Source organism: Nothobranchius furzeri, chromosome 17 (assembly GCF_043380555.1).
Source record: "Nothobranchius furzeri strain GRZ-AD chromosome 17, NfurGRZ-RIMD1, whole genome shotgun sequence".
Lineage (NCBI taxonomy): Eukaryota > Metazoa > Chordata > Actinopteri > Cyprinodontiformes > Nothobranchiidae > Nothobranchius > Nothobranchius furzeri.
Window position 1 is genome coordinate 44509134 of NC_091757.1, and position 12614 is coordinate 44521747.

The 12614-nt window shown below is 42.9% G+C and overlaps 2 protein-coding genes across 3 annotated transcripts in view; one reads left to right on the top strand and one right to left on the bottom strand.

Annotated features, from left to right (window-relative positions):
- The window catches only part of homer1b (homer scaffold protein 1b), a 26179-nt gene extending 25798 nt beyond the window's left edge, over window positions 1-381 (bottom strand). The window contains exon 1 of one of the 2 annotated variants that reach the window (XM_015972534.3): window positions 240-381. In XM_015972534.3, coding sequence (XP_015828020.1) covers window positions 240-244 — 5 coding nt within the window. In that variant the 5' untranslated portion in view covers window positions 245-381. The remainder of the gene's footprint in view (window positions 1-239) is intronic. The other variant, XM_015972533.3, reaches the window with a different exon arrangement.
- Window positions 382-1686: 1305 nt separating this feature from the next.
- Window positions 1687-12543, top strand: tent2 (terminal nucleotidyltransferase 2). Its single transcript, XM_015972536.3, has 15 exons — window positions 1687-1767; window positions 2107-2243; window positions 4389-4496; window positions 4590-4839; window positions 4930-5044; window positions 5116-5204; window positions 5309-5366; window positions 6457-6523; window positions 6592-6668; window positions 6748-6876; window positions 6968-7011; window positions 7233-7369; window positions 7922-8007; window positions 11611-11690; window positions 11774-12543. The coding sequence occupies exons 2-15, from the start codon at window positions 2137-2139 to the stop codon at window positions 11858-11860; spliced, it is 1434 nt and encodes a 477-aa protein (XP_015828022.3). The 5' UTR covers window positions 1687-1767; window positions 2107-2136; the 3' UTR covers window positions 11861-12543.
- The last annotated feature ends 71 nt before the right edge of the window (window positions 12544-12614 follow it).

The window sequence follows — 12614 nt, forward strand, 5'->3', positions numbered from 1 at the left end:
CGTAGTCTAAATGTATATTTTTTATTCTGAACTGGTCGTTTTACGCAGCACATCACCTTGAGGTGAAAATACCAGACAGCCAGTCTGAACTGAACATCCTTCAAAATGTTATAGAAAATACATTTGATGCCTGGTCTGGTTTCCATGGTAGTGAAGTTTATACCCTGAGAGGCAGTTATTTCTGTGTAATTTAAAAAAGGGGAAAGGAACTCAGCCTGTGAATGATAATAAGCACTTACCCCATTGTTGAGGCTGGAACGAAGGGCGACACCAGATCACTGATCCGTTTTTTGTTAAAAATAAAAAAGCTCGAATTTATCAATTTTTTTCACTATGCGACATTCTCCAGCGCACCGCCGTCGGTGCGTTTGCAGGAATTTGAGGACAACTGCTCCATCCCTACTCTTCTGTCACCGCATGAATTCACACATACATGTCGCTTTGCACATGGCAAGGTGGTGGGATCTTCTCTCCTCTGGCCGTGGGGTGATGAAGCAGTAGGAGGAGGAGCGCTGTGCTCGATCCAGAACAGCTGATGAAGGTGATGGAGATCCAACAGACAGACACCCTGCTGTTGTGTAAATTCCTGATCCTCACTGGAAAGGGTGGAGGAGCCTCGCTGGCTGAACTGGGAAAGACAGCCCTCATTTAGAGAGCAGATAACGCGCAGCATCGCTGTCCACGTCTTTCCCTCCCTCTCCCCCCATCATTGGCTCACAGGCTACACCCCCCACTTCCCAGTGCAGTCTGTTCCGCAATCGTCTTTATTAGCGGTGCGTTTCTCATTAAAGTGTTTGGTGCTCCTGCAACATCAGTTCATGCTTTTCCACCCCATTTAACCCTGATTCCAATTAATAACATCATGATGTGTAGGCGTGCATCAGATTATCCTGCAGTGTGTTATTGATCTGAGCCTAACCAGACACCCCCCTCCACCACCACCATTTGCATCCAGCCCCCCAAAGCCCCACATCTGGATGATGCATCCGCTTCCCTCCTACTCACTTCATGTCAGTATTGAGCTGCCGACGTCACAGACCCATCCTCCGCAGTGACGTCTCTAGGTGCTCAAGGGACTGATGCCATTTGATGCTTTTATTGTTTAAAATAAATTGTCTGAATGAGACATAGTAACCTGGGCTGCCAAGGAAACTGTAGAGCACGACAAGAAAGCCAAATCATTCTCCAGCATTTGTTCGATAAACACGGAAAACATCTCATTATGTTTTAAAATCTCAGGGTCTCATCAAAAATATCCGTTTTTTTTTATTTTGGTCTTGTGAATAACAACAGATGTACCCATATCTGTTCTTCCCATAGTCTGATGAATTCATCATTTAATGCATTTTGATTTATTGTGTCTGTCATAATGTAACGCATGTTTGTAAATAAAAATATAAACGAATACCTAATGTGGTATTTTAATGACAATGAATAAAAGCTTCTGGTAAAATAGCCACTGTGGTTTTATTTTCCTTATCTGGTTCACCGTTTGGCTGCGTGCAAATTAGAAGGATTTGCGTATACAGAACACGAGTTTATTATCTAAAGGAACTTTTTAAAGATTGCTTTACTTGATTTAATTTTCAAGAGTAAGTACTGTTTATAATACCGTCATTTTACCGTTTTTAATGTTTGATTAATTTCACATTTGAAGAGCAAAAGGACACGTCTCCCTTAAATCATGTTTAACTACGTCACAGTTGCGGAATGCGGAAGTTATAGCGGAAAGATTACTGGTATTGTTTATATTCGCAAGCTAATTCGGTAAGCTTTTACGCTATGTTTGCGTTTATTTTCGAGTAAAAATTTCAACGTTGAATTAATCGTTGTTGTGTAATTTGATATCGCGTATATTTAAATTAACTCACTTACTTCGCCATCTATTTGCTGTTAGCAACTTGTTGGTGAAGGCTCACCTAGCTACACGCTGCTAGTCAGTTAAAAATGATAAGCCGCTCTGAAGAACACCGGGAAGTTTCGACTCTTCGGTCACTTCTCTCTCAGTTTACGTTTAGGGTTAGCTCTCTGTGTAAATAACTTTAAAACGTTTCTTCTTTGGTATTTGACTATTTCAAGTGTCCTTCTTTTCTTACGAAACATCAGTAAAGTTGACGTTTAAGCAAGAGCTGCAGCATGTTTCACCCGTATACGACTCCGAGGCAACCTCCAGTTTTCAACCAGCGCCCACCTGGACCCCGTTTTTTAAATTACAAGAACCGTGGCCTGGAAGGCGCCAACAGGTGGGAACAGCTTACTTACTTTGGAAACAAGATGGCGTAATGTCAAAAAAGCGGTCACTAACTCCCTGATATGTCAGAATGTTCTGACTTATCAGTAAAAGTTGATTATTTAAAGCAGAACGCTAATTCTTATCTCCTCCAAAAACATTTGCTGAGTTTATTTTTTTGTTGGTTTGTGCAAAGCAACGTCTTAGATGATGTTACCATGAAAATTAAAATGAGCATGGTGAGAATATTCGAGATTGAAGACTATGTGCCTGCAGAAAGAGGCACAACAAAGTTCTCTTAGTATAAAAATAGGGCAAACTGTCAAACCAAATCAGCATCCAGTTCTTGCTCCGCTACATCCTGTTCCTGTTATTGGAAACCTCTTTGATCGTGTAGTGGTGGATTGTGTAGGCCCCCTAACTCGCAGTAAGACTGGCAAAAGATTCCTGTTGACCATCATGTGTAGTTCAACCAGGTTTCCTGAAGCTATTCACCTGCCTGTTTTTACAGTGAAAGCAGTTACCAAGACTTTGGTTTCTTTCTTTTCTACATTTGGCATACCTCGTGTTGTACAGACTGATCAGGGCTCCAATTTCAGATCAGATCTGTTTAAAGGTGTAGTCAATACTCTTGGTATTCAACACGTTATGTCCTCTGCTTATCACCCTGAAAGTCAGGGAGTGTTAGAACGGTGGCACCAAACATTCAAAAAAGATGCTCACCAAGTACTGTTTGTCCTCGGGATGTCAGTGGGAAGAAGGAGTCCCATTTTTACTTTTTGCTGCACGTGAAGCTCCGCAAGAGTTGACTGGTTACAGCCCTGCCCAACTTGTTTTTGGTCACACACCTTGGGGACCATTAAAGGCCCTAAAGGAGAGGTTTTTGCAAACACGTGTCCAAGAAAGGGAGAATACACAAGTATGTTACTCAGTTTCCAAATTGTTAGAAAAGCTAATAACCTGGCAGAAGAGCACCCAAACCAGGCTCAAGACAGAATGAAGTCTGTCAGTGTGAATTTTGTCCAGGAGACATGGTTTTGGTTTTAAATCCAGTTCCTGGTCGTGCACTGACAGTTAATTATGAAGGTCCTTTTGAGATACATGAGACTGTGGTTCTTTTTCCTTATCAAACACAAGAGAGAGACAAGTTTTGTCCAAACTCAGCGTGGGGCGTTTATTTACACAACTCTTCCATACATCACCAACACTTCATGGGGACAGCGTCCAGCTTCGATCTAAACACCTCGGCTGGAGATCCTTCTGCAAAAGCCCACTTTCTCCTACACCACGCAGCATCATATACTATTCAACCCCCACCTCCCTTTGATTCTGAGAAATGATGGGGTGCTACTTCCACCTCCTAATATGGTCAAAAGTAGTTGAGACTTACATAAGCTGGACTGAACAACATGTTGTGGAGCATGTATTCAGCAGCTGGGCTGCCTGATAAACAAGAAGTTGCACAGCACGTGTGCGGCTGGTATTGATAAGCAACATGTCAACATGCACGTACACAAAACACTGCTTTTAGCTCCTACAAGACTAATCGTGTCATGCATAAAAGTATAGACTATTGCACCAAGATGCTCTAATAGATAATGCTCTAACAGATAATCCAATCATAAAGACAAGATTATAGCTTATCAAACAACCAATTAACTTTGTAACCTGTTAATACAAATGCTACACAGTCAAACAGGTAGGCACCTAAAACTAAAAATAAATTGTACAGAAAAATGACTTGTGCTCACATGTATTCAGCTAAAACATTCATTTTTGGCTTTGTAACACTCGTTCATTGAAGAGGAGGAATGCATTAGCACCGTAATGTAGTGGGATTTGTTGTAATGTAGTCCCACTCCCAAATCTAATTTGGCTCCTTCAATTCCTTCATATGTCTTGTTATTTTCATTTGCAGTCCAAATGATTACTGAGGTAACTAAGAAAAATTAGGATCATGTCAACAGACTTCATTTCGTTTAGGGGTGGAATAAGAATAAAGAAAATTCAGGAGTTTATAATAACAGAGATGACAGATTCCTATTTTATGACATACCACTCAGCTCAGACCCACAGATTATCATTTATATCTACTTTGCTCACAGATGAATGATTTAAACTTTCCTTTTGGGAACATTTGTGTTTTTTCTTTTGTTAGCTTTCCTGCTCTGAACAAAAAGCCGTTGTCTCCTTATAAATGGATTCGCCCTCCACCTATCGCTGCATTTGTCCCCCCACACATGCCGAGAATGTCGAGCGGGCACAAGTATGTCACTTCATTTGCTCATGAGAAACTCATGTTGGTTAGATTTTTCTGTTTCTTTAGTTTTATAGAGTATTTCTCTCATGGTTCTTCCAGGAGGCAGATGAACGAATACAACAACCCTCCTGCTGTGAAGCATCAGCGCCTTGATTTCTCTCCCGATCCATCATTAGCACCCCCAGCCATATGGCGCCCCCGTTTTCCTGATCCAGCAGTGAGACAGCCCCCAAGACCTTCGCTTGTGGGGTCCCATCAAGTCCCATCTAGTCCAAACTTCAGCCATCATCCACAGGGACTTTCTGTCACAAGACGAGTCTTCAATATACACCTCTATGCAAATGACACAGTATGTCCAGACTCCTCTCACCTGCAGCAGGTTCATCTGTGATGCAGATGTCTTTGCTGTAGTCGACTCTGAATATGCTTTTGCTCTCAGCTGAGCGGCCAGATGGTGGAAATGTTTGAGGCATGCCAGCAGCAACCTTCAGATTTGGAACACAAGGAGATGATACGAGCAAATCTGCTACAGGAGATCAAGAAGTGTTACAAGGGTGTGTATCACACAGACCTGTCACTCTTCTCAGTTTCATGATTTTTTATTCACTAACCGTGTCTTCTGCAGGGGCTCGGCTTTACCTGACCGGGTCTTCCATGAACGGTTTGGCCTGCCGGACCAGCGATGCTGATCTGTGTCTCGTTGTTGAACAACAGGTGAGCGTGTGCTGCTCTGAACTGTTTCATGTCATCCAAACGTGAAGCTGTAGTCTTTTACATCCTCTTAAATGTCATTTTTCCACTTTGTCTTGTTTTTCCAGAAAAGATCCACTATTCTTCGTGTCCTTTCCAGACTCAGAGATGTCTTCAAAAATCTCCGTTAGTGATTTAAAAAAGTTTTTTCATGGTTTTTTGTAGAAAACAAATAATTGTAACATAGTTTACTAATAACTGTCAGTATATTTAAAATGAATCACTCTGTTTTACCTTCATTGCTACTATATGATTGAGCACAATCTAAAGTTAAGTTAAAGTCTCATTAGTCATCACACACTGGTGAAGTTCATCACTGCATTTGACCCATCCCCATGGGGGGAGGGGGGGAGATAAAAAACACATTCTGCTACCTGAAATAGTCTATATGCCACAGACCCTCGGTTTGTCACTTCCTGACTTTTTAGCCAGGTCACAGTAACGCTACTAATCTTCATGGCATTTGTACGCTATCGCTGCAGCACCTGCCAAGGATAACGTACTCGGGATAATCTAGGCTACATCTAAGATGCGACAATCAACTAAGGAGAACAGTTTTAAATTGTATTGGTCAGCCTACACTCATAACTCTGAAGCTTCTGCCATATGTTGCAACATGCTAGCTCTTTACTAGCACTGTGTGGAAGCAATGCTAACAACATTAGCAGAGAGTTAGCATTTAAGGAACAACAAAGACTCATATTACCCCATCTCCAGTAAAGAGCTAGCATGTATCATCATTTAGCTAGCCAAAGCAAGAGTTTAAGTCACCTTAATTATAAATGTAGGTGGACACATCCTATTTTAAACCTTTGTCTTTATTTGAATGTGGCCTCATAAATACGGCCTGGGTATTTATGGGGAAAAAAAAAATACGGCCTGGGTTATCCTGTTGACCGTTAGCCTCGGCAGGCCCTGCCATGATGGCCTAAAAAACGCTACGGATAATACAAACGGTCCTGAAAGCTGGAAGTGGTTCGGCTGGCTAAAAAGTCAGAAAGCGTCAGAGCGGGGGTTGGTGGTATAAATCCTATTATGTTAGCTAATCTGTGTTTGATTGTTTTATGGTGGTTTAATTGCTCCAAGTTGAGAAAAGCTCATGTGATGTGATTTTTGTTCTTTCCTGTCTCCACTAGGTGGAGCTGTTGACTCAATTAACATAGTTTCAGATTTACAGCAACAACAACACATCTGATTCTGAATTATTTTATTCTAGCCTACATTTCGACGACTGACCTGATTAAAGCTAAAGTGCCAATTCTCAGGTTCAGAGAGAAAGACAGGTAGGAGACCGTTAGTTTTTACAGCTTTAAATCAAAACGTAGCATTCCTAAGTCTTCACCGTCCTCAGCAACGTGGAGTTTGATCTGAACATCAACAACACGGTGGGCATCAGAAACACATTCCTCCTGAAAAGCTATGCTCACGGTGAGTCGGAAACACGTTTTGGATGCTGTCACCTCTGAATGAGAGGATGAGCTAAACAGTTTTGACGTGTTTTTCCCAGCTGACGCCAGAGTAAAACCCCTGATCCTAGTCGTCAAGAAGTGGGCGCGGCATCACAAAATCAACGATGCCAGCAAAGGAACATTAAGCAGCTACACGCTAGTGCTAATGGTCCTTCACTACCTCCAGAGTCAGTGCATTCACACACTCAGAGGGATTTATTTTCATTCTTTACTTACTTACAAGAAGACTCAAATTGTTTGTGATTATTTTCTCATCAGTTCTAAACGAACCTGTTCTCCCGTCTCTGCAGAGGGATCATCCAGTAAGTCTCTCGGTTTATTTTACCTCAATGTTCTTTTTATGAAGTTTTAAAAGTTTTAACTCCATGGAAACAACTTAAATTTGAAAGAAATTAGCATATTTTTATTGTTGAAACTTGACATTTGCTCAGCAAAATGACTGTGAACTCTTTTAGATCCAGCTTCGTGTTAACACAATTCAGCTTTAAGTCTGGATGTTTTTGTCCTGCCTTTTGTTTTCTAGGACTGTTTTGATCCCTTGATGGAGATTGACTCTGTTCCAGAGAGTTCCAGCTACGTCCCTTCCTACAGCTCAAGAAACGAGTCCTCTCTGGGAGAGCTGTTTCTGGGTTTCCTCCGATACTACTCCACACAGTTCAGGTATCTCCTGAGTGTTTCAGGCAGATGCACGTTTTTCTTATCATGCTCATTTTCCTCCTCACTCTCTTCCCAATCGACGTTTCCTCTCCCTCCAGTCCTCACCTTCCTCTGTCCTGCATCCTTCTCTCTGGTTTTATGTTTCTGACTGAGGGGCAGCAGCAGGTGGGACCTTTGGCCTTACGTGGCACCAACACCATGCACTGTAATCCCTGTGTTTGCAGAATGTGTGATACTCCGTGTGCCATGCCACACGTGAAAAGTAAAACCAAAATGTGCTGCACAGTTATGTATTCTATTTTATTTGATGCAGGATGCAAACGGGACACAGTAAATATTAGACTTGTCTTTTATATTCTGAACAGGAAATATATTTTGCATGCTAAACATGAAAATTATTACCACATGACAATAGGTTTTATTATTCAACAACTTTTTTATATAATCAGCTGGATTATGTAAAATATTGGTGGATTTTTAGGAGATATTTTGATATTGAGCTGCGTTTTACTCCCAAAGACCACAGAATAATGTTTGTTGTTTGTTTTTTTGAAGATGGAGCGAACTTGTGATCTCTGTGAGAGAAGCCACAACTTTCCTCAAGTCCAAATCCTGGGGCAACAAGTTTATATGTGTGGAAGGTACTGTAAACGTGGATGCATGGGTTTTCATCGGACTTTTAAACTTGTTTTCAATCACTAATCAACATTAGACAAACAGCCTTGGGTTTATTATCATTTTTATCTTGTTTATCTTTCTAAACTAGAAACTTAAGGTAAAATGAAATGTGAACAGTTTGATTGTTTTTACTCCACATGTACAAACAGACTCTGATAGAGCTGTTAATCCCTTAAAGGTGCAGTATGTAAGAATATAGTGGGAATTGTACAGTGAGAAAATCCCAATAGTGTAATGTTTCGGTCATTTCGGAAAGAAGATTTTACTGAAACGTATTTCATATCCATCTTTGGTACGTTCTTTCTGTGTTTGGCTTCTAGTTCCATTTTGGGTTCTTTTTAAAACACAGGAAAGGTTTCTCTTTACCTTGCTGACAGTTTCGTTTGCGTCTGCAAACATCTTCAGAGCTGACGCTGATGGTGGCGTCACTTCCTACTCCGTTTATCTGCGGGCAGCAGAGGAGTTGCTCCCCTCTCCGATGATGCAGTCCCATGCACGATCCAATGTGTAAACCCTATCGTCTCTGTTCATAGTCCCACATCCACGATGAACAGAGACGATGGGGTCTACGCATTGGATCGTGCATGGGACTGCGTCATCGGAGAGGGGAGCAACTCCTCTGCTGCCCGCAGATAAACGGAGTAGGAAGTGACGCCACCATCAGCGTCAGCTCTGAGGATGTTTGCAGACGCAAACGAAACTGTCAGCAAGGTAAAGAGAAACCTTTCCTTTGTTTAAAAAAACAACCAAAACTATATTGGAGCAGGCGGAGGGAGACTAGGGGTCTTAGCACACCTCTGATGTTGCTTGGTTTCCTGGGGCTGGAGGCTAGGAGGCAGATCTGGCCGTCTGGTTGGGGTCTGGGGTGGTGGGTTGCTGTGCTCAGCGTCGGGCTGGGGAGCCTGCTCATCAGCACCCCCAGCAGAAAGGGTCAAACTCTGGTAACCGGTGATGGTTGTACCCAATGTCCAGCAGTACCGGGACCAGAGTGAATAGGGTGTGTATGGGGAGGATGAGTGGGTGTCTGGCGTGCATTTTTGTAAGTCTTTGGTTGTATGTGCATGTGTGAGCATGAGGGAGGGAGTGTGTGACTGTGTTTGTGTATGACTGTATATGTCAGGTGAGGCCTTTGACTCCTCCCTTCTCCTGGGACTTCTTTTGATGAAATAGATCTTCGTCTCCCCTGGTGTGGAGTGTGGTGCCTTGGTCTGCCTGAGTGTTTGTGGCTCCCGGGTCAGTGGGTTTAAGATTTTTGGCGTCTGCCTGATCAATCCCGGTGGCTGTCTAGTGGGGTCTGGGTCCCTGGGCTCTGCTGGGTCCCCAGCGGGGGTGGTCGCCCCTGGGTCCCGGGTCGCTGGGTCCCGGGCTCGGCCGGCTAGGGGGTGGGAGGCTGCGGGCGGGCCTGTGGGCTTGCCGCTGATATCTCCTGGGACTCTGCCGGCTGCTGGTTGTGGCCCCCGGGGCGATCCTCTGTGCCCTTCGAGGGCCAGTCTCCTTGGGGTTGCTGTGTTCTGGGGCAGCGCCTGGATCTCTGGGACTTGGAGCTCCCCCCCCGTCTCCTACGCATCTTTGGGGTTAGGGTCTAAGGCCTAGACAACACGTAGCCGGGTTTTTTTAAAAACGAATATCCGCCCCTCCAAAAACTTGCATCCACACCACCTCGTTTAAAAAAAAACTGTCCATACGTACCCGGATAAATACGTTGTTAAGGACATGCCAGACCTGTAGGCAGCAGTACTTCCCCCGTTCTTAACCTCATCCTTCGTCTGTGGTCTTCCGCAAGGAGCAGTAATTCCGCTTGCAAAAACAAACAAGCAAAAAGCGCTTGGACAATTGATAAAGCGAGCGCAGCTCTGAGGGCATCCATGCTGTCGGCTAGTGTAAACACGGGTCGCACACGTGATGTCAGCATTTTTTTGTCACGGAAAGTGACGTTGCGGACCTTAAAACTCCGGTTTTGTCTGTCCACACGCAGACACCCAAAACAGAAAAAACGCAGATCTTCACTTTGGCTGGAGTTTTAAAAAGATCCGTTTTCGTGTGAAAAAACTCTGTTTTCGTGTGGATGACAGGCCAAAACGTAGAAAAATATCTACGTTTTGGCAGATCCCCGGCTACGTGTGGACAGGGCCTAATACTGCAGCACCAGCAATTGTAATTTGACGACGGCCGACAAAAAGCTCCAGAATTGTTTAAAAGTGTTTGCAGTAACCCAATTTTATCACTGGATGTCATATTTTTTTTACTTCATTTCTACATAATGTGCCTTTAACATGGATATGTCACTAGCCACGTTTACATGCGCTTATTTAATCGGATTGAATGCCCAATCGGATCGAAAATTCTGCATGTAAACATGTCAATCGGAATATTCTGATCCGATTCGGCCCGATCGGATTGAAATTTCAATCCGATTGAGAGAGGTGGTTTATTCCGTTCATCATTCCGATTGACGTGCATGTACACAGCCATTCGAATTGTTGGGGTAAAATAATGCCCACTGCGCATGTGTGCAACAGCGAGCGGGCCTCTCCGCTGTCATTTGGACAGCCTGACTTAAAAAATGATGGCGTAATTAACAAGCGGCGGCTTTTAAATCCGACGACAAGCCGTCCCCGTTTCAGTAATATTTAATTGATTATTGCACAAATCATTCGACAAACATGTTCAGATCTGTACTGGAAATACGCAGGTTTATTGCAGGGGTTGCAGCGCACGGATCCCCGTTTCTGTCAGCTTTGAACGCAGCAGCTTCTGCAGCAGGTGATGGAGACGCGCTTGTAAAGAACACAGGATAATATGGGTTTTACTGACCTGATTGGAGGCTGATGTTGGGTAGGAAAACGTCCTCGGTTAAATACTCTGGACAACAGTAAAGTCCGTGTTAAAAGCACGTAAACGCAGATGACCTGAGATGCGGTTCGTTAATGATGAACACAGGCTTCTAAACTTTCTGAACATCTTCTGTTATTTTGTTTGAACAGATTTTTCTCAACAGTTTCAGCTGATTGTCACATGTTATTAATAATAAGCCACAACAGAGCTCAGTTATAAAACATGAGTCTAACCCCCCCACCCCCGCTCCGTGCAGCAGCGCAGCGCAACAGCACAGCTGTCACTTCAGACCCACGGACCAGCTGATCAAGAGGCAGAGACATAACCCTCCCTTATGTTAATCAACAATAAAATGCAGCAAAGCATGTATTTGCAGTTATTCACTGAAGAAAACGTAACTTCTTTGAGCTAAATAAAAATGTTAAATTGAATAAATGGATCAGGAAAGCAGGATGAATAGTTATTTCTGTTTTTACATTTTTCATTTCGTTTCATGGCGTTTGTTTACAATTTTTCTTTCGGGAAAGGCAACTCTGCGCATGCTCAACCTATTTATTCGGATTAAATGCTTGGTGCATATGTACGCACAGCATGATCGGGTCATTTCAGTTCATGTCCATGTGAACAGAGATTCGGAAATTCCGATCAACCAAGATTTCAATCGGATTGAGGAAATTTGGCATATGTAAACGCAGCTACTGATAAGATTTCCACTACGGTTTGTGTTTCAGAGCCATTTGATGGGAAGAATGTTGCCAGGGCCGTCTACGAGAAGGCCAAGTTCAAAGCCATCAAAGCTCAGTTTGCCGAGGTGCGTTCCACTCATCCTCATCTCCAAACCACGCAGATGCCGAGTCCGCTTTTCATAATTCTGCTTCCCATCTGTTTGTGCAGTCTTACCGCAACCTCTTTGCAAAAATGGACCTGAACTCGGTCCTCCCCGTGAGAGCAATCATCGAACACGAGTCACAGAAGAGATGAGAGGTTCCTCTACCATGAGCCGAGTCTGTCAGCAGAAACGAAGCAGGACTTCTTTTTGAGGCTCTGCAGAGGGATAAACCTCTCAGTGGAACTCTGTTGGTTTGGGTCGTGTGTGTTTCTGTGGCAGATCCAAAAATGATTCTGTTATTGCCAAATGTTTTGCTGCCTCTGACATATATGCATAGGTTCTGATGTTCCAAGAGGAGAAGAAGCTTTACGCGACTTGTGGAACAATGTCACCTAAGATGTTGACAGATTTTTTTTTTTTTTGTCGCTGTTACAAGTTCCTCTTCCTTTCTTCTGGTCCTGAGGTTTCAAACTGACAGGATGTGTAATCTAATCTGAGTTTTATTTCTCTCTGTCGTTTTGATTGGATCCATATTTCACAGTTGTTTACCTGCACAATTGTTATTCATTTTAGTATTATTCACAACAAAGCTATATGTATTTTTACAGGTCACTAATGAATATTGTAGTTTAAAAACTACTGTATCTTATTTCCTCGTTCAATCCTCTATTTTGCAATTTTTTAATTGTCTAACTCAGAGGTGAAGTTATTGCTTTATAGTCGTTGGTTTGCATCACCTCCTACTGAAAAGTGTTTACATGCTACAGTAGGATTTATTTGGGGGCTCATTTATTCCCCTATCAGTGCAGATAATTAAAAAAATTACAACTTCTGAGTTTGTCTGTTGTTTTTGATCAGAATTGTTTGACTTTTTTATGTACAGATTTTTAATGTTGAGAGACAGTT

Excerpts from the sequence above, each read along its gene's own strand:
- tent2 (XM_015972536.3), top strand. The coding sequence starts at position 2,137 with ATGTTTCACCCGTATACGACTCCGAGGCAACCTCCAGTTTTCAACCAG. Across the intron at positions 4,497-4,589 it reads AGAATGTCGAGCGGGCACAA|GAGGCAGATGAACGAATACA; the intron begins GTATGTCACTTC and ends TGGTTCTTCCAG. Across the intron at positions 6,669-6,747 it reads CCTGAAAAGCTATGCTCACG|CTGACGCCAGAGTAAAACCC; the intron begins GTGAGTCGGAAA and ends TGTTTTTCCCAG.